Below are 21,873 nucleotides of genomic sequence, written 5' to 3' on the forward strand. Positions count from 1 at the left end.
GATCAGGCTTTTGATTGCGCCCTGTGGAGTGTTGTCCCACTCCTCTTCAATGGCTGTACGAAGTTGCTGGATATGGGCAGGAACTGGAACATGGTGTCGTGTCTGGTGAGTATGCAGGCCATGGAGGAACTGTGACATTTTCATCTTCCAGGAATTGTGTACAGATCCTTGCAACATGATGTCCTGCTGAAACATGAGGTGATGGCGGCGGGTGAACGGTACGACAACGGGCCTCAGGATCTTGTCATGGTTTCTCTGTGCATTCAAATTGCCATTGATAAAAAGCAATTGTGTTTGTTATCTGTTGCTTATTCCTGCCCATACCATCACCATGCGGCAGTTTACAACGTTGACATCAGCAAACTCCTCGCCCACGCGCTGTCCGCCATCTGCCCGGTACAGTTGAAACCACACTTTCCTGTGCCAGGGCCATTGAAGGCGAGCATTTGCCCACTGAAGCTACAATGCCAAACTACAGTCAGGTCAAGACCCTGGTGAGGACGACGAGCAAGCAGATGAGCTTCTCTGAGACGGTTTCTGAGTTTGTGCAATAATTGTTCGGTTTTGTAAACCCAGTTACATCAGCTGTCCCGGTGGCTGGTCTCAGACGATCCCACAGGTGAAGAAGCGGATGTGGAGGTCCTGGCCCAGTTACATGTGGTCTGTGGTTGTGAGGCCGGTTGGATGTATCGCCAAATTCTTTAAAACGACATTGGAAGGGGCTTATTGGAAAAAAATTACATTCAATTATATGGCAACAGCTCTGGTGGACATTCCTGCAGTCAGCATGCCAACTGCAACCGCCCCCAAAACATGAGACATCTGTGGCATTGTGTTGTGTGACATGACTGCACATTTTAGAGTGGTCTTTTGTCCCCAGTAGAAGGTGCACCTGTGTAATGATCATGCTGTTTAATCAGCTTCTTGATATGCCATATTTATTAGGTGTGGATGGATTTTCTTGGCAAAGGAGAAATGCTCACTAAAAGGGATGTAAACAAAATGAGAGCAATAAGCTTTATGTGCATAAGCAACATTACTGGGATGTTATATTTCTTGTGTGGTTTTTAAACACAATACTAGTTGTTCCTGCCAAAACCAGCTCCTGGATCTAGACCAGCGGTCCCCGACCTAGGAGTCCTGAGCTTCTTGGTGGGGCTGGAGGGGCTTATTGATTAGAGGTGTTAAAAAAATGAGGGCCATGAAATCAGATGTGAAAAAGGCATCCTTGGGGGGGGAAAGGTTGTGAACTACACGCACTGCTGTGCACAGGGTACTTTATTTTTACATATACGTTCATACTCCAGATGTTTTTATTGACAAATGCAAACACAGCGATATTCCAAAAGTTACAAATCCAGTCATACTGAAAAAAGGGACTTGGGGAAAAACTCAGGGCTGTCAGACAAAATATCATCCAGCGAGTTACAAGATTTGCTTTGATTAATCGCAAATTCTGAATTTGCTCAAATTAAGGTGAAATGTAAGATTTTTTATACAAAAACATTACAAGAATATTGACATCTTGATTTTGCCTAACGGTTAGCAGAATTAGGTCAATTGAAAAAGCACACTTTCTTTAACCTCAATGTCAACTAGTTTTTAGCTGAATAGGTTATGTATTTGGGATGTTTTCAGTGTCTTTGGAAAGCATTTTGACAATGCGATAAATCGCAATTAAAAAAACAGCGTTAACTGGAGCTAACTGATTAAGTCTGACAGCCCATAGAATAACGCACCAGCTTCATCAGTGAACCTGGTTGCTACAACGATACAACTCGCAATACATTAACACTAACTAGCATGACAGCAATGGACAAAAAGCCACGTGGGCGGACTGATACAGCCAGAGGTAAACAATCTCTCCCGGAGAGTCAATGTAGGGCTATGGCGATCGTCAATCATCACAGTTGTCATGGTGATGGTCATGGCCACAACGGTTGTGATGATTGTCACGATGATAGGCAGGGTCAGGTTGGGGTCCACGCTGGGGTTAAAGGTCATTTCCTGGTGGCCTTGCGTAGGCAGGTGAAGAAGGGGTGTCTGAGAGCCTGGTCCAGGGAGAGGCGTTTAGCTGGGTCGTACTCCAGCATCTTCTGGATCAGGTCAAACAGCTGGTCGTGGTCCAAGCTCTGGACCATCATGTATTGCTGAGGGGACAGCGAGGGGATGGAAGAGGTGGAGGAGAGAGGGGAGGAGATGGTCAAATTTATTGATATCAATGACCACAACAACACTGTGATTCAGACGTTTTTATATCACAGGTATCTATAGTGTCAGTTCCATTAAATTAATTGAGGAAACAGAATAGGTTAGCCATATTGCTGGAGGCCCTCCTTACCTTGAGTGGTTTGCAGTGTTTCCTCACGTATCTCCCAGAGGAGCTGAGGGCATCCCAGTCCAGCTGGTACCGATGGACAAACCGCCGCTTCTTGGTTTTCTGCAGGAGATGTACCGGTATGGGGCCCAGGACCCTCTCCATCATAGCCAGGTGTTCTTTACTGTCGTGGGTCTGGAGGAGAGAACACAAGAGCCAAAGAGAGGAGTCTAACGTTACACCGAGGACACAGTGAGCCAGAGTTTTTTCTGGATCAAAATAGGGCTTAGGTGGTGGGTGTGGTGGCACATTTGAAAGCTCTATTGGCCGCAATAACAAAATGTTGCTGTTCTAAAACGAATTTCCTGCAATTCCACACGTTTGCCATGGTGCTGAGAGAACATTTGCGGTTTCAAAGCTAATTTCCAGTAAATCTACACATTTTTCCATGGCTTATGCCGTGTTCTTATGCTATCTGAGTGTCTTAAACCATATAACAAAATCAAGGCCCCATGCCATGACAAAAGAGCCCTGGAGGGATCATTTTTGACATTTTAGATTCTCGCTGACTGTGTAGCTTTTATTTAAGCAATTAATAGTTCTCAAATATGATCTTATTTTTAAAATATATATATTTTCCACATACATTATATCTGGTTTTAGTCGTTTAATGTTTACACTGAAAATGTCTTTCCATACAAAGTATTATTTTAAAAAAAATGTTTTTTACTATATGGACCCTTAACACTTAGAAGGCCTGGCCAAACTTTTCTATGCAGGAAAACCCCTGTGATCTACCTATGCATAGAAAGAAGCTTGAACAGCTTGAGATGAATGCAAGATTCAGAAGGCATTATTAGTATGATGATACTGTGGATAGCCGACAGTCCCCCACCTGGAAGAGAGTTGATCCCAGGTAGTACTCTATGAGGATACAGCCCAGACTCCACACGTCACAGGCATGGTCCCAGCCCAGATCTACACAGAGAGAGAAGCATTACAGCCCAGACTCCACAGAGAGAGAAGCATTACAACTCAGACTCCACAGATCTACAGAGAGAGAAGCATTACAGCCCAGACTCCACAGATCTACACAGAGGGAGAAGCATTACAGCCCAGACTCCACAGATCTACACAGAGAGAGAACCATTATAGCCCAGACTCCACAGATCTACACAGAGAGAGAACCATTACAGCCCAGACTCCACAGATCTACACAGAGAGAGAAGCATTACAACCCAGACTCCACAGAGAGAGAAGCATTACAACCCAGACTCCACAGATCTACACAGAGAGAGAACCATTATAGCCCAGACTCCACAGATCTACACAGAGGGAGAAGCATTACAACCCAGACTCCACAGATCTACACAGAGAGAGAACCATTACAGCCCAGACTCCACAGATCTACACAGAGAGAGAAGCATTACAACCCAGACTCCACAGAGAGAGAAGCATTACAACCCAGACTCCACAGATCTACACAGAGAGAGAACCATTACAGCCCAGACTCCACAGATCTACACAGAGAGAGAAGCATTACAGCCCAGACTCCACAGAGAGAAGCATTACAACCCAGACTCCACAGATCTACACAGAGAGAGAAGCATTACAGCCCAGACTCCACAGATCTACAGAGAGAGAAGCATTACAGCCCAGACTCCACAGATCTACAGAGAGAGAAGCACTACAACCCAGACTCCACAGAGAGAGAAGCATTACAGCCCAGACTCCACAGAGAGAGAAGCATTACAACCCAGACTCCACAGATCTACACAGAGAGAGAAGCATTACAACCCAGACTCCACAGATCTACACAGAGAGAGAAGCACTTACAACCCAGACTCCACAGAGAGAGAAGCATTACAACCCAGACTCCACAGATTTACACAGAGAGAGAAGCATTACAGCCCAGACTCCACAGATCTACACAGAGAGAGAAGCATTACAACCCAGACTCCACAGATCTACACAGAGAGAGAAGCATTACAACCCAGACTCCACAGATCTACACAGAGAGAGAAGCATTACAACCCAGACTCCACAGATCTACACAGAGAGAGAAGCATTACAACCCAGACTCCACAGATCTACACAGAGAGAGAAGCATTACAGCCCAGACTCCACAGATCTACACAGAGAGAGAAGCATTACAACCCAGACTCCACAGATCTACACAGAGAGAGAAGCATTACAACCCAGACTCCACAGATCTACACAGAGAGAGAAGCATTACAACCCAGACTCCACAGATCTACACAGAGAGAGAAGCATTACAACCCAGACTCCACAGATCTACACAGAGAGAGAAGCATTACAGCCCAGACTCCACAGATCTACACAGAGAGGAGCATTACAACCCAGACTCCACAGATCTACACAGAGAGAGAAGCATTACAACCCAGACTCCACAGATCTACACAGAGAGAGAAGCATTACAACCCAGACTCCACAGATCTACACAGAGAGAGAAGCATTACAACCCAGACTCCACAGATCTACACAGAGAGAGAAGCATTACAACCCAGACTCCACAGATCTACACAGAGAGAGAAGCATTACAACCCAGACTCCACAGATCTACACAGAGAGAGAAGCATTACAACCCAGACTCCACAGATCTACACAGAGAGAGAAGCATTACAACCCAGACTCCACAGATCTACACAGAGAGAGAAGCATTACAGCCCAGACTCCACAGATCTACACAGAGAGAGAAGTATTACAACCCAGACTCCACAGATCTACACAGAGAGAGAAGCATTACAACCCAGACTCCACAGTCTAGGTTTGATTAACGTCGCCGTCTGATGAAAACCCCGGAACTCTGTTATTCCTCATTTTCAGTTTTGTACATTTAATGAAATCAGTAACTCCCCTTAATGTACTCTAAACATTTCAGGACTCTAAGACCAAGAAAATGTATTACAAATGGCTTCTGAAGTTTTATAATTGTTTCTGTTTTGAAGATTAAGTTTTCATCAGACAACAACGATAAGCAGCATTATCACGTAACATCAGTAATATCATGAATTAGCATTGAGGAAGTATGTGTCTTACCCAGAATGACCTCTGGAGCGCGGTAGTGACGTGTGGACACTACGGAGGTGTGGTGGTTGTGTTCATATGTGGCGTTGCCAAAATCAACCACCTTCACGTCCGGGTTCTTCAACGTCCTCTCGTCGCGCTTCTGTAGGGCAGATATGAGTCAGACAGTACACAAATTCAAATAGGGGTGACAACCAAATCAGTCAACTTCACAGTTCATTCACGGTGAGTGTTTTGTCAGCACAGATCAATGTGGCAGGTAACAGACTCGTACCATTTTGGCGTTGTACTTGATGTCGTACTCCGAGTCCACAAACAGAATGTTCTCGGGCTTCAGGTCAGTGTGTGTCAGCTTGTTCTTATGCAGGACTGAAACAAACAGCAACCACTGAGAACATCGTCAACACAGGCAGGAGAGTAGACAACCCTTTGTTCTATTACACCATTTGTACAATGGAATATACTCTGAAGTCACCACTATAACCTAACAGCTTTTCATTTACAGTGCAGTGCATGTCTCCCAAACGGTGACGTATTCCCCCCCAAATTAAATACTTAGTAGTGCACTATATTGAGAATAGGGTTCCATTTGGGAAACACACAACCTTTAAGTTGAGACATGTAGCATTGCTCTTATCCAGTATGGGTGGTGCTTACTACCACAGAAATCCAATAAAATGACTATTCCAGCATGTTATAAAGTGTAATTCTCTGGTAACTACTCACATCGTACGGCTCGGATGATCTGGTAGGCCATGATCCTGATGTGTTCTACCGGGAACGGCTGGAAGTTGTTCTCCTTCAGGTAGTCATAGGTACTGAGCCCCAGCAGCTCAAACGATATACACACATGACCGTGGTGGTCGAACCAGTCCAGCATCCTCACACATCCACTGAGACGGCAGAGGGGAGTGAGGCAAGAGACAGAGAGAGGGGGGAGGTAAGAAAGAGGGATTTACATTTCAGTAATTTAGCAGAATCTTATTCAGAGCCAATCACAGTTAGTGGATTATGTAGCTAGGCAAGACAAACAATGGTGTCTGATTCTGATGACACACCGATCATTAAAGTGGGATATTTAAGTTACAATCCATAATTAAAGTGTACGCCTGGCAGATAACCAACTACTTGTATAAGAGACTGCACATCATCCTCGTAATGGAAAGTCTACATGATTTCTGCTTATGTATGGGGCTGGTTCTAATAACATGTCGTGACTTACTATCTCCGGTCACAGTCCAGAGAGTTCATCTGCTCCAGCACCTCCACCTCAGCCATGGCTGCTTCGCGGTACCGGTCAATGTTTTTAATGATCTTCAGTGCCACGCGAGAACCAATTCTGAAATCACAGACGAGACACATATCTAACTGTGAGAGAGATTGAGGCTTTCAGAATAGAACGATAGAGAGAAAGAGAGAAACATAGAGATTAAGTTTGAGAGCACACTGTGGGTATACAATAGATAGCCCTATTTGGTAAAAGACCAAGTCCATATTATGGCAAGAACAGCTCAAATGAGCAAAGCGAAACGACAGTCCATCATTACTTTAAGACATGAAGGTCAGTCAATCCAGAAAATGTCAAGAACTTTGAACATTTCTTCAAGTGCAGTCGCAAAAACCATCAAGTGCTATGATGAAACTGGCTCTCATGAGGACAGCCACAGGAAAGGAAGACCCAGAGTTATCTCTAGGGCAGAGGATAGGTTCATTAGAGTTACCAGCGTCAAACTGCAGCCCAAATAAATGCTTCACAGAGTTCAAGTAACAGACACATCTCAACACCAACTGTTCAGAGGAGACTGGGTGAATCAGGCCTTCATGGTCGAATTGCTGCAAAGAAACTACAACTAAAGGACACCAATAATAATAAGAAGAACACAAGCAATGGACATTGGACAGATTTCCATCGGTCTTTTGGTCTGATGAGTCCAAATTTGAGATTTTTGGTCCCAACCGCCATGTCTTTGTGAGACGCAGTGTAGGTGAATGGATGATCTCCGCAAGTGTAACAGTATAACTTTAGACCGTCCCCTCGCCCATACCCGGGCGTGAACCAGGGACCCTCTGCACACATCAACAACAGTCACACTCGAAGCATCGTTACCCATCGCCGTCACTGATTGAAACGCTATTTAGCGCGCACCGCTAACTAAGCTAGCCGTTTCACATCCGTTACACTCACCCCCCTTTTGACCTCCTCCTTTTCCGCAGCAACCAGTGATCCGGGTCAACAGCATCAATGTAACAGTATAGCTTTAGACCGTCCCCTCGCCCATACCCGGGCGCGAACCAGGGACACTCTGCACACATTAACAACAGTCACCCCTTGAAGCAGCAAGGGGAACTACTACTTCAAGGTCTCAGAGCAAGTGACGTCACTGATTGAAACGCTATTTAGCGCGCACTGCTAACTAAGCTAGCCGTTTCACAAGTGTGGTTCCCACCGTGAACCATCTACTTCCGGCGCCGACAGAGATGGCCGCCTCGCTTCACGTTCCTAGGAAACTATGCAGTATTTTGTTTTTTTAAGTGTTATTTATTACATTGGTACCCCAGGTAATCTTAGGTTTTATTACATACAGTCGGGAGGAACTACTGGATATAAGAGCAACGTCAACTCACCATCATTACGACCAGGAAAACAACTTTCCCGAAGCGGATCCTGTGGTTTGCCCACCACCCAGGACAATGGATCGGATCCCAGCCGGCGAACCAAAACAACGACGCCGTAAAAGGGGCAGACGAAGCGGTCTTCTGGTCAGGCTCCGGAGACGGGCACATCGCGCACCGCTCCCGAGCATACTACTTGCCAATGTCCAGTCTCTTGACAACAAGGTTGATGAAATCTGAGCAAGGGTAGCATTCCAGAAAGACATCAGAGACTAACGTTCTTTGCTTCACGGAAACATGGCTCACACGAGACACGCTATGGGAGTCGGTACAGCCAGCCGGTTTCTTCACGCAACGCGCCGACAGAAACAAACATCTTTCTGGTAAGAAGAGGGGCGGGGGGGGGGGGGGGGGTGTGCCTTATGATTAACGAGACGTGGTGTGATCATAACATACAGGAACTCAAGTCCTTCTGTTCACCTGACTTAGAATTCTTCACAATCAAATGTCGACCACATTATCTACCAAGAGAATTCTCTTCGATTATAATCACAGCCGCATATATATCCCCCCCCCAAGCAGACACATCGATGGCCCTGAACAAACTTTATTTGACTCTATGTAACTGGTTGCATTCATTGTAGCTGGAGATTTTAACCTCTTTGATCTCTAGGGGCGCTATTTCATTTGTGGATAAAAAACGTTCCCGTTTTAAGCGCGATATTTTGTCACGAAAAGATGCTCGACTATGCATATTCTTGACAGTTTTTGAAAGAAAACACTCTGAAGTTTCAGAATCTGCAAAGATATTGTCTGTAAGTGCCCCAGAACTCATTCTACAGGCGAAACCAAGATGATGCATCAACCAGGAAATGAGCAGAATTTCTGAAGCTCTGTTTTCCATTGTCTCCTTATATGGCTGTGATTGCGCAAGGAATGAGCCTACACTTTCTGTCGTTCCCCCAAAGTGTTAGCAGCATTGTGACGTATTTGTAGGCATATCATTGGAAGATTGACCATAAGAGACTACATTTTCCAAGTGTCCGCCTGGTGTCCCTGCGTCGAAATTGGAGCGTAAAGCCAGGTGCAATTATTTTTCCATTTGAGAGCAAGGAGAAACCAGGCTTCCACGAAGGATATATCATTGAAGAGATATGTGGAAAAACACCTTGAGGATTGATTCTAAACCACGTTTGCCATGTTTCAGTCGATATTATGGAGTTAATTTGGAAAAAAGTTCGCGTTTTGAGGGCTGAATTTTCGTTTTTTTTTTTTTTTTTTTTTTTTTGGTAGCCAAATGTGATGTACAAAACGGAGCTATTTCTAATACACAAAGAATCTTTTTGGAAAAACGGAGCATCTGCTATCTAACTGAGAGTCTCCTCATTGAAAACATCAGAAGTTCTTCAAAGGTAAGTTATTTTATTTGAAGGCTTTACTTGTTTTTGTGATAGTTGCCTGCTAAATGCTAACGCTAATGCTAACGCTAATGCTAACGCTAAATGCTACGCTAGCTAGCTACTGTTACACAAATGATTGTTTTCCTATGGTTGAAAAGCATATTTTGAAAATCTGAGATGACAGTGTTGTTAACAAAAGGCTAAGCTTGAGAGCTAGCATATTTATTTCATTTCATTTGCGATTTTCATGAATAGTTAACGTTGCGTTATGGTAATGAGCTTAGGTCTATAAATAGAATCCCGGATCCGGGTTTGGTCGTCGCAACAGGTTAACAAGGCTAATCTGAAAACAAGACTCCCTAAATTCTATCAGCATATTGATTGTGCTACCAGGGCTGGTAAAACCTTGGATCATTGTTATTCTAACTTCCGCAAAGCATATAAGGCCCTCCCCCGCCCTCCTTTCGGAAAAGCTGACCACGACTCCATTTTGTTGCTTCCAGCCTATAGACAGAAACTAAAACAGGAAGCTCCCGCGCTCAGGTCTGTTCAACGCTGGACCGACCAATCTAACGCCACGCTTCAAGATTCCTTTGATCACGTGGATTGGGATATGTCTACAGGGTCTACAGTCAATCACGGATTACAAAAAGAAAAACAGCCCCGTCGCGGACCATGATGTCTTGCTCCCAGACAGACTAAACAACTTTGCTCGCTTTAAGGACAATACAGTGCCACTGACACGGCCGCTACCAAAACCTGCGGACTCTCCTTCACTGCAGCCGACGTGAGTCAAACATTTAAACGTGTTAACCCTCGCAAGGCTGCAGGCCCAGACGGCATCCCCAGCCGCGTCCTCAGAGCATGCGCAGACGAGCTGGCTGGTGTGTTTACGGACATATTCAATCAATCCTTATCCCAGTGTGCTGTTCCCACATGCTTCAAGAAGGACACCATTGTCCCTGTTCCCAAGAAAGCTAAGGTAACTGAGATAAATGACTACCGCCCCGTAGCACTCACTTCCGTCATCATGAAGTGCTTTGAGAGACTAGTCAAGGACCATATCACCTCCACCCGACCTGACACCCTAGACCCACTCCAATTTGCTTACCGCCCCAATAGGTCCACAGACGACGCAATCGCAACCACACTGCCCTAACCCATCTGGACAAGAGGAATACCTACGTGAGAATGCTGTTCATTGACTACAGCTCAGCATTTAACACCATAGTACCCTCCAAACTTGTCATCAAGCTTGAGACCCTGGGTCTCGACCCCGCCCTGTGCAACTGGGTACTGGACTTCCTGACGGGCCGCCTCCAGGTGGTGAGGGTAGTTAACAACATCTCCACCCCGCTGATCCTCAACACTGGGGCCCCACAAGGGTGTGTTCTTAGCCCTCTCCTGTACTCCCTGTTCACCCACGACAGCGTGGCCTTGCACGCCTCCAACTCAATCATCAAGTTTGCAGACGTCCCTACAGTGGTAGGCTTGATTACCAACAACGACGAGACGGCCTACAGGGAGGAGGTGAGGGCCCTCGGAGTGTGGTGTCAGGGAAATAACCTCACACTCAACGTCAACAAAACAAAGGAGATGATCGTGGACTTCAGGAAACAGCAGAGGGAGCACCCCATTATCCATATCGACGGGACAGTAGTGGAGAGGGTAGTAAGTTAAGTTCCTCGGCGTACACATCACGGATAAACTGAATTGGTCCACCCACACAGACAGAGTGGCGAAGAAGGCGCAGCAGCTTCTATCTCAAGGCCATCAGACTGTTAAACAGCCACCACTAACATTGAGTGGCTGCTGCCAAACATGTAAAAAATGTATCAGTAGCCACTTAATATAATGTTTACATACCCTACATTACTCATCTCATATGTATATACTGTACTCTATACCATCTACTGCATCTTGCCATCTTTATGTAATACATGTATCACTAGTCACTTTAAACAATGCCACTTAATATAATGTTCACATACCCTACATTACTCATCTCATATGTATATACTGTACTCGATACCATCTACTGCATCTTGCCATCTTTATGTAATACATGTATCACTAGCCACTTTAAACAATGCCACTTAATATAATGTTCACATACCCTACATTACTCATCTCATATGTATATACTGTACTCGATACCATCTACTGCATATTGCCTATGCCATTCTGTACGATCACTCATTCATATATCTTTATGTACATATTCTTCATCCCTTAACACTTGTGTGTATATGGTAGCTGTTGTGAAATTGTTAGGTTAGATTACTCGTTGGTTATTACTGCATTGTCGGAACTAGAAGCACAAGCATTTCGCTACACTCACATTAACATCTGCTAACCACATGTATGTGACAAATAAAAATTGATTTGAAGCATGGAGGTGGTGTGATGGCGCTTTGCTGGTGATTTATTTAGAATTCAAGGCACACTTAACCAGCATGGCTACCACAGTGTTCTGCAGTACGCCATCCCATCTGGTTTATGCTTAGTGGGATTATCATTTGTTTTTCAACAGGACAATGACCCAACACACCTCCAGGCTGTGTTAGGGCTATTTGACCATGAAGGCGAGTGATGGAGTGCTGCATCAGGTGACCTGGCCTCCACAATCACCCGACCTCAAACCAATTGAGATGGCTTGGGATAAGTTGGACCGCAGAGTGAAGGAAAAGCAGCCAACAAGTGCTCAGCATATGTGGGAACTCCTTCAAGAATGTTGGAAAAGCATTCCAGGTGAAGCTGGTTGAGAGAATGTCAAGAGTGTGCAAAGCTGTCATCAAGGCAAAGGGTGGCTACTTTGAATAATCTAAAATATATTTTGATTTGTTTAACACTTTTTTTTGGTTACTACACACATTGCATGTGAGTTATGTCATAGTTTTGATGTCTTCATTATTATTCTACAATATAGAAAATAGTACAAATAAAGAAAAACCCTTCAATGAGGTGTCCAAACTTTTGACTGGTACTCTTTTCTATCAACGAATTGGCAAGGGCACTAAAACAGTCTGCAGCATCCTACTAGAATCTGAAGTCAAATGTATTGTTTGCTGATGATCTGGTGCTTCTGTCCCCAACCAAGGAGGGCCTACAGCAGCACATAGATCTTCTGCACAGATTATGTCAGACCTGAGCCCTGACAGTAAATCTCAGCCCTGACAGTAAATCTCAGTAAGACAAAAATAATGGTGATCCAAAAAATGTCCAGTTGCCAGGACCAAAAATACAAAATCAACCTAGACACCATCGCCCTAGAGCACACAATAACCTCTACATATCTCGGCTTAAACATCAGCGCCACAGGTAACTTCCACAAAGCTGTGCACGATCTGAGACAAGGCAAGAAGAGCCTTCTATGCCATCAAAAGGAGCATAAAAATCGACATACCAATTAGGATCTGGCAAAAAAATAATTGAATTCGTTAGAGGTCGACCGATTCAGATTTTTCAACGCCGATACCGATTATTGGAGGATCAAAAAAAAGCCGATACCGATTAATTGGCCGATTTTTACAACAATACTGAATGAACACTTATTTTAACTTAATACAATACATCAATAAAAATCTATTTAGCCTCAAATAAATAATGAAACATGTTCAATTTGGTTTACATAATGCAAAAACAGTGTTGGAGAAGAAAGTAAAAGTGCAATATGTGCCATGTAAAAAAGCTAACGTTTAAGTTCCTTGCTCAGACCATATGAAAGCTGGTGGTTCCTTTTAACATGAGACTTCAATATTCCAAGGTAAGAGGTTTTAGGTTGTAGTTAATATAGTATTTAAGGACTATTTCTCTCTATACCAGTTCTATTTCATATACCTATGACAATTGGATGTTCTTCTAGGCACTTTAGTATTGCCTGTGTAACAGTATAGCTTCCGTCCCTCTCCTCGCTGCTACCTGGGATCGAACCAGGAACACATCGACAACAGCCACCCTCGAAGCATTGTTACCCATCGCTCCACAAAATCCGCGGCCCTTGCAGAGCAAGGGGAACAACTACTCCAAGTCTCAGAGCGAGTGACGTTTGAAACGCTAATAGCCCGCACCCCACTAACTAGCTAGCCATTTCACATCGGTTACACCAGCCTAATCTCGGGAGTTGATAGGCTTGAAGTCATAAACAGCTCAATGCTTGAAGCATTGCGAAGAGCTGCTGGCAAAACTCACGAAAGTTCTGTTTGAATGAATGCTTACGAGCTTGCTGCTGCCTACCATCGCTCAGTCAGACTGCTCTATCAAATATCAAATCATAGACTTAATTATAACATAATAACACACAGAAATATGAGCCTTTGGTCATTAATATGGTCGAATCCGGAAACTATCCTTTCGAAAACAAAACTTTTCTTTCAGTGAAATACGGAACCGTTCCGTATTTTATCTAACGGGTGGCATCCATAAGTCTAAATATTCCTGTTACATTGTACAACCTTCAATGTTATGTCATAATTACGTAAAATTCTGGCAAATTAGTTTGCAACGAGCCAGGCGGCCCAAACTGTTGCATATACCCTGACACTGCGTGCAATGAACGCAAGAGAAGTGACACAATTTTACCTGGTTAACTTCTTAGGGTATAGGGGGCAGCATTTTCACTTTTGGATAAATAGCGTGCCCAATTTCAACTTCCTGCTACTCATGCCAGGAATATAAGATATGCATATTATTAGTAAATTGGGATAGAAAACACTCTGAAGTTTCTAAAACTGTTTGAATCATGTCTGTGAGTATAACAGAACTTATGTAGCAGGCAAAACCCCAAGGACTAACCGTTCAGAATGTATTTATTTTTTGTCTCTGTCTGCTCACTGAAAAGGTTATTCATTTGTGCAATGAAGAAGTAGGCCATCTAGGAACTAGGTAACACTGTTGAAAGAGCGCAAGACGTGAAAAGTAGCGTTGGTTTGTTGTCTTCCTGTATTGAACACAGATACACCAGTCTAAAATTTGATCGATTATTAACGTTTAAAAATACCTAAAGTTGCATTACAAAAGTACTTTGAAATATTTTGGCAAAGTTTATAGGCAACTTTTGAAATATTTTGTAGTGACGTTGCGTTTTTTGGAAGCTGTTTTCTGGATCAAACGCGTCAAATAAATGTACATTTGGATATATATGGACAGAATTAATCGAACAAAAGGACCAATTGTGATGTTTATGGGACATATTGGAGGGCCAACAAAAGAAGCTCGTCAAAGGTAATGCATGTTTTACATTTTATTTCTGCGTTGTGTAGCGCCTGCGGTGTTGAAATATGCTACCCTCTTTGTTTACTATTGTGCTATCATCACATAATAGCTTCTTATGCTTTTGCCGAAAAGCCTTTAAAAAATCTGACATGTTGGCTGGATTCACAACGAGTGTAGCTTTAATTGAGTATCTTACATGTGTGATTTAATGCCGCGCTGCATTTTCCCTGTTTTTTGCCCAACCATCCCCTTTACCATAAGAAGTTAATATAGGCTAACTTATGGTTAGGTACAGTCGTGCAATGATTGTGCTTTTTTTGCAAATGCGCTTTTGTTAAATCATCCCCCGTTTGGCAAAGTTGGCTGTGTATGTTAGAAAGAAATAGTCTTTACACAGTTCACAACGAGCCAGGCGGCCCAAACTGCTGCATATACCCTGACTCTGTTGCAAGAGAAGTGATACAATTTACCTAGTTAAAATAAATTCATGTTAGCAGGCAATATTAACTAAATATGCAGGTTTAAAAATATATACTTGTGTATTGATTTTAGGAAAGGCATTGATGTTTATGGTTAGGTACACGTTGGAGCAACGACAGTCCTTTATCGGGAATGCGCACCGCATCGATTATATGCAATGCAGGACACGCTAGATAAACTAGTAATATCATCAACCATGTGTAGTTAACTAGTGATTATGATTGATTGTTTTTTTATAAGATAAGTTTAATGCTAGCTAGCAACTTACATTGGCTTCTTACTGCATTCGCGTAACAGGCAGGCTCCTTGTGGAGTGCAATGAGAGGCAGGTGGTTAGAGCGTTGGACTAGTTAACTGTAAGGTTGCAAGATCGAATCCCCGAGCTGACAAGGTAAAAATCTGTCGTTCTGACCCTGATCAAGGCAGTTAACCCACAGTTCCTAGGCCGTCATTGAAAATAAGAATGTGTTCTTAACTGACATGCCTAGTTAACCTGTTGGATCTCTAGGGGCGCTATTTCATTTTTGGATAAAAAACGTTCCCATTTTAAGCGCAATATTTTGTCACGAAAAGATGCTCGACTATGCATATTATTGACCGTTTTGGAAAGAAAACACTCTGAAGTTTCAGAATCTGCAAAGATATTGTCTGTAAGTGCCCCAGAACTCATTCTACAGGCGAAACCAAGATGATGCGTCAAGCAGGAAATGAGCAGAATCTCAGAAGCTCTGTTTTCCATTGTCTCCTTATATGGCTGTGATTGCGCAAGGAATGAGCCTACACTTTCTGTCGTTTCCCCAAGGTGTTTGCAGCATTGTGACGTATTTGTAGGCATATCATTGGAAGATTGACCATAAGAGACTACATTTTCCAAGTGTCCGCCTGGTGTCCTGCGTGGAATTCGGTGCGCAAACGCCAGCTGCTTGTACTTTTCCATTTGATTGAGGGGAAAAACCATGCTTCCACGAACGATATATCATTGAAGAGATATGTGAAAAACACCTTGAGGATTGATTCTAAACAACGTTTGCCATGTTTTCAGTCGATATTATGGAGTTAATTTGGAAAAAAGTTTGCGTTTTGAGGACTGAATTTTCGTTTTTTTTTTGGTAGCCAAATGTGATGTACAAAACGGAGCTATTTCTAATACACAAAGAATCTTTTTTGGAAAAACTGAGCATCTGCTATCTAACTGAGAGTCTCCTCATTGAAAACATCCGAAGTTCTTCAAAGGTAAATGATTTTATTTGAAGGCTTTTATGTTTTTGTTGAAATCTTGCGTGCTGGATGCTAACGCTAATGCTAACGCTAAATGCTACGCTAGCTAGCCACTTTTACACAAATGATTGTTTTCCTATGGTTGAGAAGCATATTTTGAAAACCTGAGATGACAGTGTTGTTTACAAAAGGCTAAGCTTGAGAGATGGCATATTTATTTCATTTCATTTGCGATTTTCATGAATAGTTAACGTTGCGTTATGGTAATGAGCTTAGGTCTGTAAATAGAATCCCGGATCCGGGTTTGGTCGACGCAACAGGTTAAATAAAGGTGTAATTTTTTTTTTTTTTTGTCGGCCAAATCGGTGTCCAAAAATACCGATTTCTGATTGTTATGAAAACCTGAAATCGGCCCCAATTAATCTGCCATTCCGATTAATCAGTCGACCTCTAGAATCAGTCATAGAACCCATTGCCCTTTATGGTTGTGAGGTCTGGGGTCCACTCACCAACCAAGAAATTCACAAATTGGGACAAACACCAAATTGAAACAGAATTCAGCAAAAATATCCTCAGTATACAACGTAAAACACCAAGTAATGCATGCAGAGAAGAATTACGCCAATAGCCGTTAACGATCAAAATCCAGGAAAGAGACGTTCAACTCTATGTAACAGTATAGCTTCCGTCCCTCTCCTCGCCCCAACCTGGGCTCAAACCAGGGACCCTCTACACACATCAACAACAGCCACTCCCGAGGCATCGTTACCCATCGCGCCACAAAAGCCACGGCCCTTGCAGAGCGAGGGGAGCAACCACTTCAAGGTCTCAGAGCAAGTGACATCACCGATTGAAACGCTATTAGCGCGCACCACCGCTAGCCATTTCACATCTGTTACATACATCTACAACCACCTAAAAGGAAGTGATTCCCAAGCATTCCAAAACAAAGCTATCACCTACAGAAAGATGAAACTGGAGAAGAGTCCCCTAAGCAAGCAGGTCCTCTCATGACTTGGTTGGGTCTAATTGTGTTGCTGTCCTGGGGCTCTGTGGGTTCTGTTTGTGAACAGAGCCCACAGCAACACAATTAGACCCAACCAAATCATGAGAAAACAAAAAGATAATTACTTGACGCATTGGAAAGCAGTTACAAAAATAACTTTGTGCAATGACAGCAGCAAGATCTGTGACCTGTTGCCACAAGAAAAGGGCAACCAGTGAAGAACAAACACCATTGTAAATACCACCCATATTTATGCTTATTTATTTTCCCTTTGTACTTGAACTATTTCCACAGACATTTGAAATGTATATTATTTTGGAACTTTTGTTTGTGTAATGTTTACTGTTATTTTCTAAATTGTTTATTTTACTTTTGTTTATTATCTATTTCACTTGCTTTGGCAATGTAACATATGTTTCCCCATGCCAATAAAGCCGTTAAATTGAATTGAAAGGGGAGAGGGGTAGCATTGTCAGTGACATCCAGACTTTTCCAGTGAGCGACTTACTTAGAGTGATCGATGCATTCCACGACTTTCCCAAAGGCTCCTTCTCCTAGAGTTGACACAATCTCATCTACAGGGAATAAAGTGCATTAGTTAGAACCAGAGCAGTGATGACTGGCATCCACTACCATCACACCTGATCTGCCACATAATGTCTGCCTAGCTGCTTTGTTTGATATGGATTTAGCATTATACTGTCTAACTAGAACAGGACAGGGCTCCAAGCCAACAAAACATAATACACAGTACACACATCACACTAATAATGATGTTATGTAGCGAGGTGTAATAACTAATCCACATTTAACAATACAATGATAAACCCTACCCACTCAAATACAAGTGTCTATAATAGAATAGAATTTTGCAACAGTACACCATATGAAAAAGCAACAACATAACAGATAGCTAGTTGACAGAGAGAGAAAAGTGATATATTCTATACATCTGGCTCTTAGCATGTCTCCCCTGTGATAGATCAGGTGACCCTCGTCATCATCCTCAACACTCCGGGATCTTTTCCTGCTCCTGCGATGATGGCTCCTCTGTTGTCCCATCACCACCATCATCAACCATCAACCACCATCACCGGCCCAGAGAGAACACCATCATCAGGCCAGGCCACCACAACGGGACGGAACGTGCCATTCATTCATTCAGCGGGCAGAGGGGGGGATCGGACGTGGGGGAGAGATTTCGGATGGATCGGCCCATTCAGAGTGGGTGGGTTGCGAACCAGGCAGCGCCAGCGGACCACAGCGGGAGCAGCACATTCAAATTCAGCCCCACCAGAGAAAGGCATAGGGGGCGTCACCACATAGTGGGTGTTACAGAAGAGAAACATGGCAACAACAAGGTTCATGTGAGAGACTTTCTCAAAGTAAGCGGTACAAAACATTATAAACCATCAGTCTAGTAGAATAGGCTAATATGCATTTTGTGTCTTTCAAGTTACAGTTTTGGTTATCTTCTGACTGTTAATGACTGATACATATAAAGTTTCCCTTTCCCTTGACTCTTCTTATTGAAGCCTTGTAAAGGTGTTTGTGCTTAGTCTGCTACAGTTATGCCTAGATGGTATTCAGTGAATTCTGGTACTAACATTGGATCCATAATCCTAACCCATCTGTTTTTCACTGTGGTACATATTGAGAAAGAGCGACAAAGAAAAGCTAACACCACTAATAACCATATAGGGAGTTGGTTGGAAAGGAGAGAAGACCGTGTGAGATGTTCTCATACCGAGTAAGAGGAGCGTTGATGAGAAGGGCTGCGTCTCCGCCCTCGACGGCTACTACGGCCACTCTTGCCACTCCGCCCGGATGACTTGCTGTAGTGGTGCCACTCCTTGTCCTTCTCCCGATCTCTGTCCCTGGTGGCGGCGGCCCTGTTGTCATCGTCGTAGCCCATCTCCAGGCTGGCTTCTCTGGCCCTCCTGTCCTTAGACTCTATCCTCTGCTGGTTCAGGCTGTGGTTCTCCAGGTAGTGCCTGAAAGGGAGAAACAACAAGACAGCTAAGTGACTGACTCCTTCTCCTGCCTACTTACCCACTGCTTGGTTCTAATGGCCGGGACCTACGTCCTCCCCGACACCCTATCCCAAGGGGCTTAATATATAACATTTTTAATTAGTAACAAGCTTATTTACAACTACAGAGTGTAACATCACTCCAAGGTTCTTGATGTGAAAGCCTAACATAGTGGAGCATAGTGTAAATTCCTAGTTTTGGGGGTAAACTGACACAACAAACTGGCCAGGCAATATGTCTCAAGAGCTGTTAGTACATATCATGTAGCAACCTTATAAATATGAGCAGCCAGCTTGAATGTATGTGTGCTCAAGCAAAGCACAACCCCCCCCCCCTTCTACCTCTCTCACACCAACACACACAAATCGAAAGCACAGGTGTCCGCTACGACAGTTGTTTTGGCTCAGTGAGGAATCTGTGAAGCTCTTTCAGCAGAGGAATGTGATCTGAGTCTCTGGACCTCCAGAGCCCCACAGAGTCAGAGAGAGTCATGATGGCACCCTGGTGGTGTCAAGTCTCTTCCAGGAAAAGGTCTGTGTTGCTGGGGGACTTATTATTAGAGCTTCCCTACCCATTCTGCCCTGGAAACTTCCACCATAAACCTCCATCTCTCACAAAGCACAAACTTAATGTGACGGACACAGAAACCGGACACGGTTTTACCTTCCAGCAATAAAATGTACAGTGAGTGATATATTGGCAAATGACAGTGACTTCCAATAATAAAGAGTTCCAACTTCGAAAATGAATTGTGACCACGTATGTCAAGGGCAGGGAAAGAGGCAGATTCTCCTGAAATAAACCTTGGCCTAAAGTATGCTGTGAGATTAGATTTCACTCATTATTTATAAGATGATGGCTTGTCCTCACCACATTAATATATTGCTGTGAAAACATTTGGCATGTGTATAGCTGCTGGATCCTACCAACCTGACAGAATGACCAGACAGAATAACCAGACAGATGTAAAAAGGAAGAGATCTAGGGGTTGGTTGTGGATGGGTGGGGCCTCTAATAGTTACGTTGGGGGGGGGGGGGGGAATTGGGTCATATTTACCCTTCATGTGTTTTGAGGGGTTGTTGACGTCTTCGAGATTTATTCTCCCTTACACTGCTATTCGAATCATCTCGCTTCTGGCGCTTTCGGCTCTCCACCCAGCTGAACTCACCGAGCCAAACGCCAGGGGAACGAATTCGCTTTGCCTGTCGCATCTGCCACACAAGTGATGAATGTTCACATGAATAGCTAAAACGAGCTAACGTCACATGGATAGCTGCAGTGCCAACAAACTGTAAAACATAATTCAAATCTACCTATAGATAGCTAGTTAATCTTCTAGATGTCATGAAGTAAATTCAACCATAAACAAGTAAATTGGGTACAATATTTTCTAGCATTCGCTAACTAACTAATCATGGTCAATGTATCCTCTACAGACACCGACTGGTGTATTTGTTCTAACATGCTAGCTACGTTAATTTACCTAACGTTAACTTGCTAGCTAAATTAACAACAATCCAAGTGAAACCTATCTAGCTGCTTGACTAACTTCTTCAGATAACGTCAGCAACATGCATCTGATAAATGTTAGCGTCAACGCCAACAATTTTCAGAAAGTAATAACTAGCGATCTGTACATTGGCAAGCCAGCCTACTAACGTTAGCTTCCTGGTTCGTCGACGAAACGTGAAGGCTAGCAAGATAATGTTGAACAGATTATATGTTTACATTGTAGTATTACACATCAAATCATCTGTCCTCACTTTATCTATCGACTGATGCACCCCAAACAACTAATAGGTTTTTAAAAAACTAAACAAAAAAAACCCGATGTTTTATCTGTACTTTTGTGTACGAACAAAGCTGCCTTCCAAAATGGCGAACTCTGCTGCTGCTCGAAGTTCTTGTCATAGATAGAACAATGAGACAGATATTTCACAGGATGTATAAATGTGAAGCATCCGGTTGGCGTTTCCTAGCGCTACCAAATAAATTAGTAAGAGGAAGCCCAGTGAGCGGCAGTGGGAAAAGATGGATTATGGCCGACAGTCTGCTAATTTTCTCATCAATGAAACCTTTGATCTCGATTGATGTTTTCTGTTTCCAAAACATATGTCATCAATAAATACCGTGTTTAATGTAAACTGTTCTCTGTTAGTTTGTTTAAGTGAGGGGGAAGCAGTATAAAAAAATTATCATTACGCAAAGATAATTTCCAGCTTGATTATTCAATTGTTGAGCTGGAATCTCATGTGTTTGTTGTCAAATATACTGATAATTATTACAATTATTAAGGAGATACAAAGATGAAACGATGTGCAGCAATACTGTGCAGAGCAAGGGAGGAAAATTATTTTTTCCAGTTTCCAAGGTATGTAATAAATAATGAGAAGATGCATTTGGAGTAATTATTGCATGGTGAGGCACACGTCGTTGGCTGTGTAATCAGTAGTGTGCTGTATCCATGACTACCCATCGAATCAATCACCAAAGAAATGATCACTGATAGATTAAACCAACTAGCCACCAATAGTGAAACAAAA

At 43.2% G+C, this 21,873-nt stretch overlaps 1 protein-coding gene across 3 annotated transcripts; it reads right to left on the bottom strand.

Moving 5' to 3' along the window:
• Positions 1–1,295: 1,295 nt before the first annotated feature.
• LOC139391184 (dual specificity protein kinase CLK4-like) lies at positions 1,296–21,250 on the bottom strand. 3 transcript variants are annotated; one of them, XM_071138769.1, is made up of 12 exons: positions 21,094–21,250; positions 20,387–20,541; positions 19,044–19,290; positions 18,247–18,346; positions 17,805–17,871; positions 6,588–6,704; positions 6,092–6,258; positions 5,640–5,734; positions 5,378–5,507; positions 3,213–3,295; positions 2,342–2,512; positions 1,296–2,150 (listed from the first exon to the last, which is right to left on the bottom strand). In XM_071138769.1, exons 2-12 carry the CDS (start codon positions 20,539–20,541, stop codon positions 2,001–2,003), a joined length of 1,482 nt encoding a protein of 493 aa, XP_070994870.1. In that variant the 5' UTR covers positions 21,094–21,250; the 3' UTR covers positions 1,296–2,000. The 3 variants fall into 3 exon arrangements, with proteins under 3 accessions (XP_070994870.1, XP_070994869.1, XP_070994871.1); XM_071138768.1 differs by having other exon boundaries at positions 21,176–21,244; XM_071138770.1 differs by having other exon boundaries at positions 20,990–21,242.
• Between the last annotated feature and the right edge of the window lie 623 nt (positions 21,251–21,873).

This window comes from Oncorhynchus clarkii, chromosome 31 (assembly GCF_045791955.1).
Source record: "Oncorhynchus clarkii lewisi isolate Uvic-CL-2024 chromosome 31, UVic_Ocla_1.0, whole genome shotgun sequence".
NCBI lineage: Eukaryota > Metazoa > Chordata > Actinopteri > Salmoniformes > Salmonidae > Oncorhynchus > Oncorhynchus clarkii.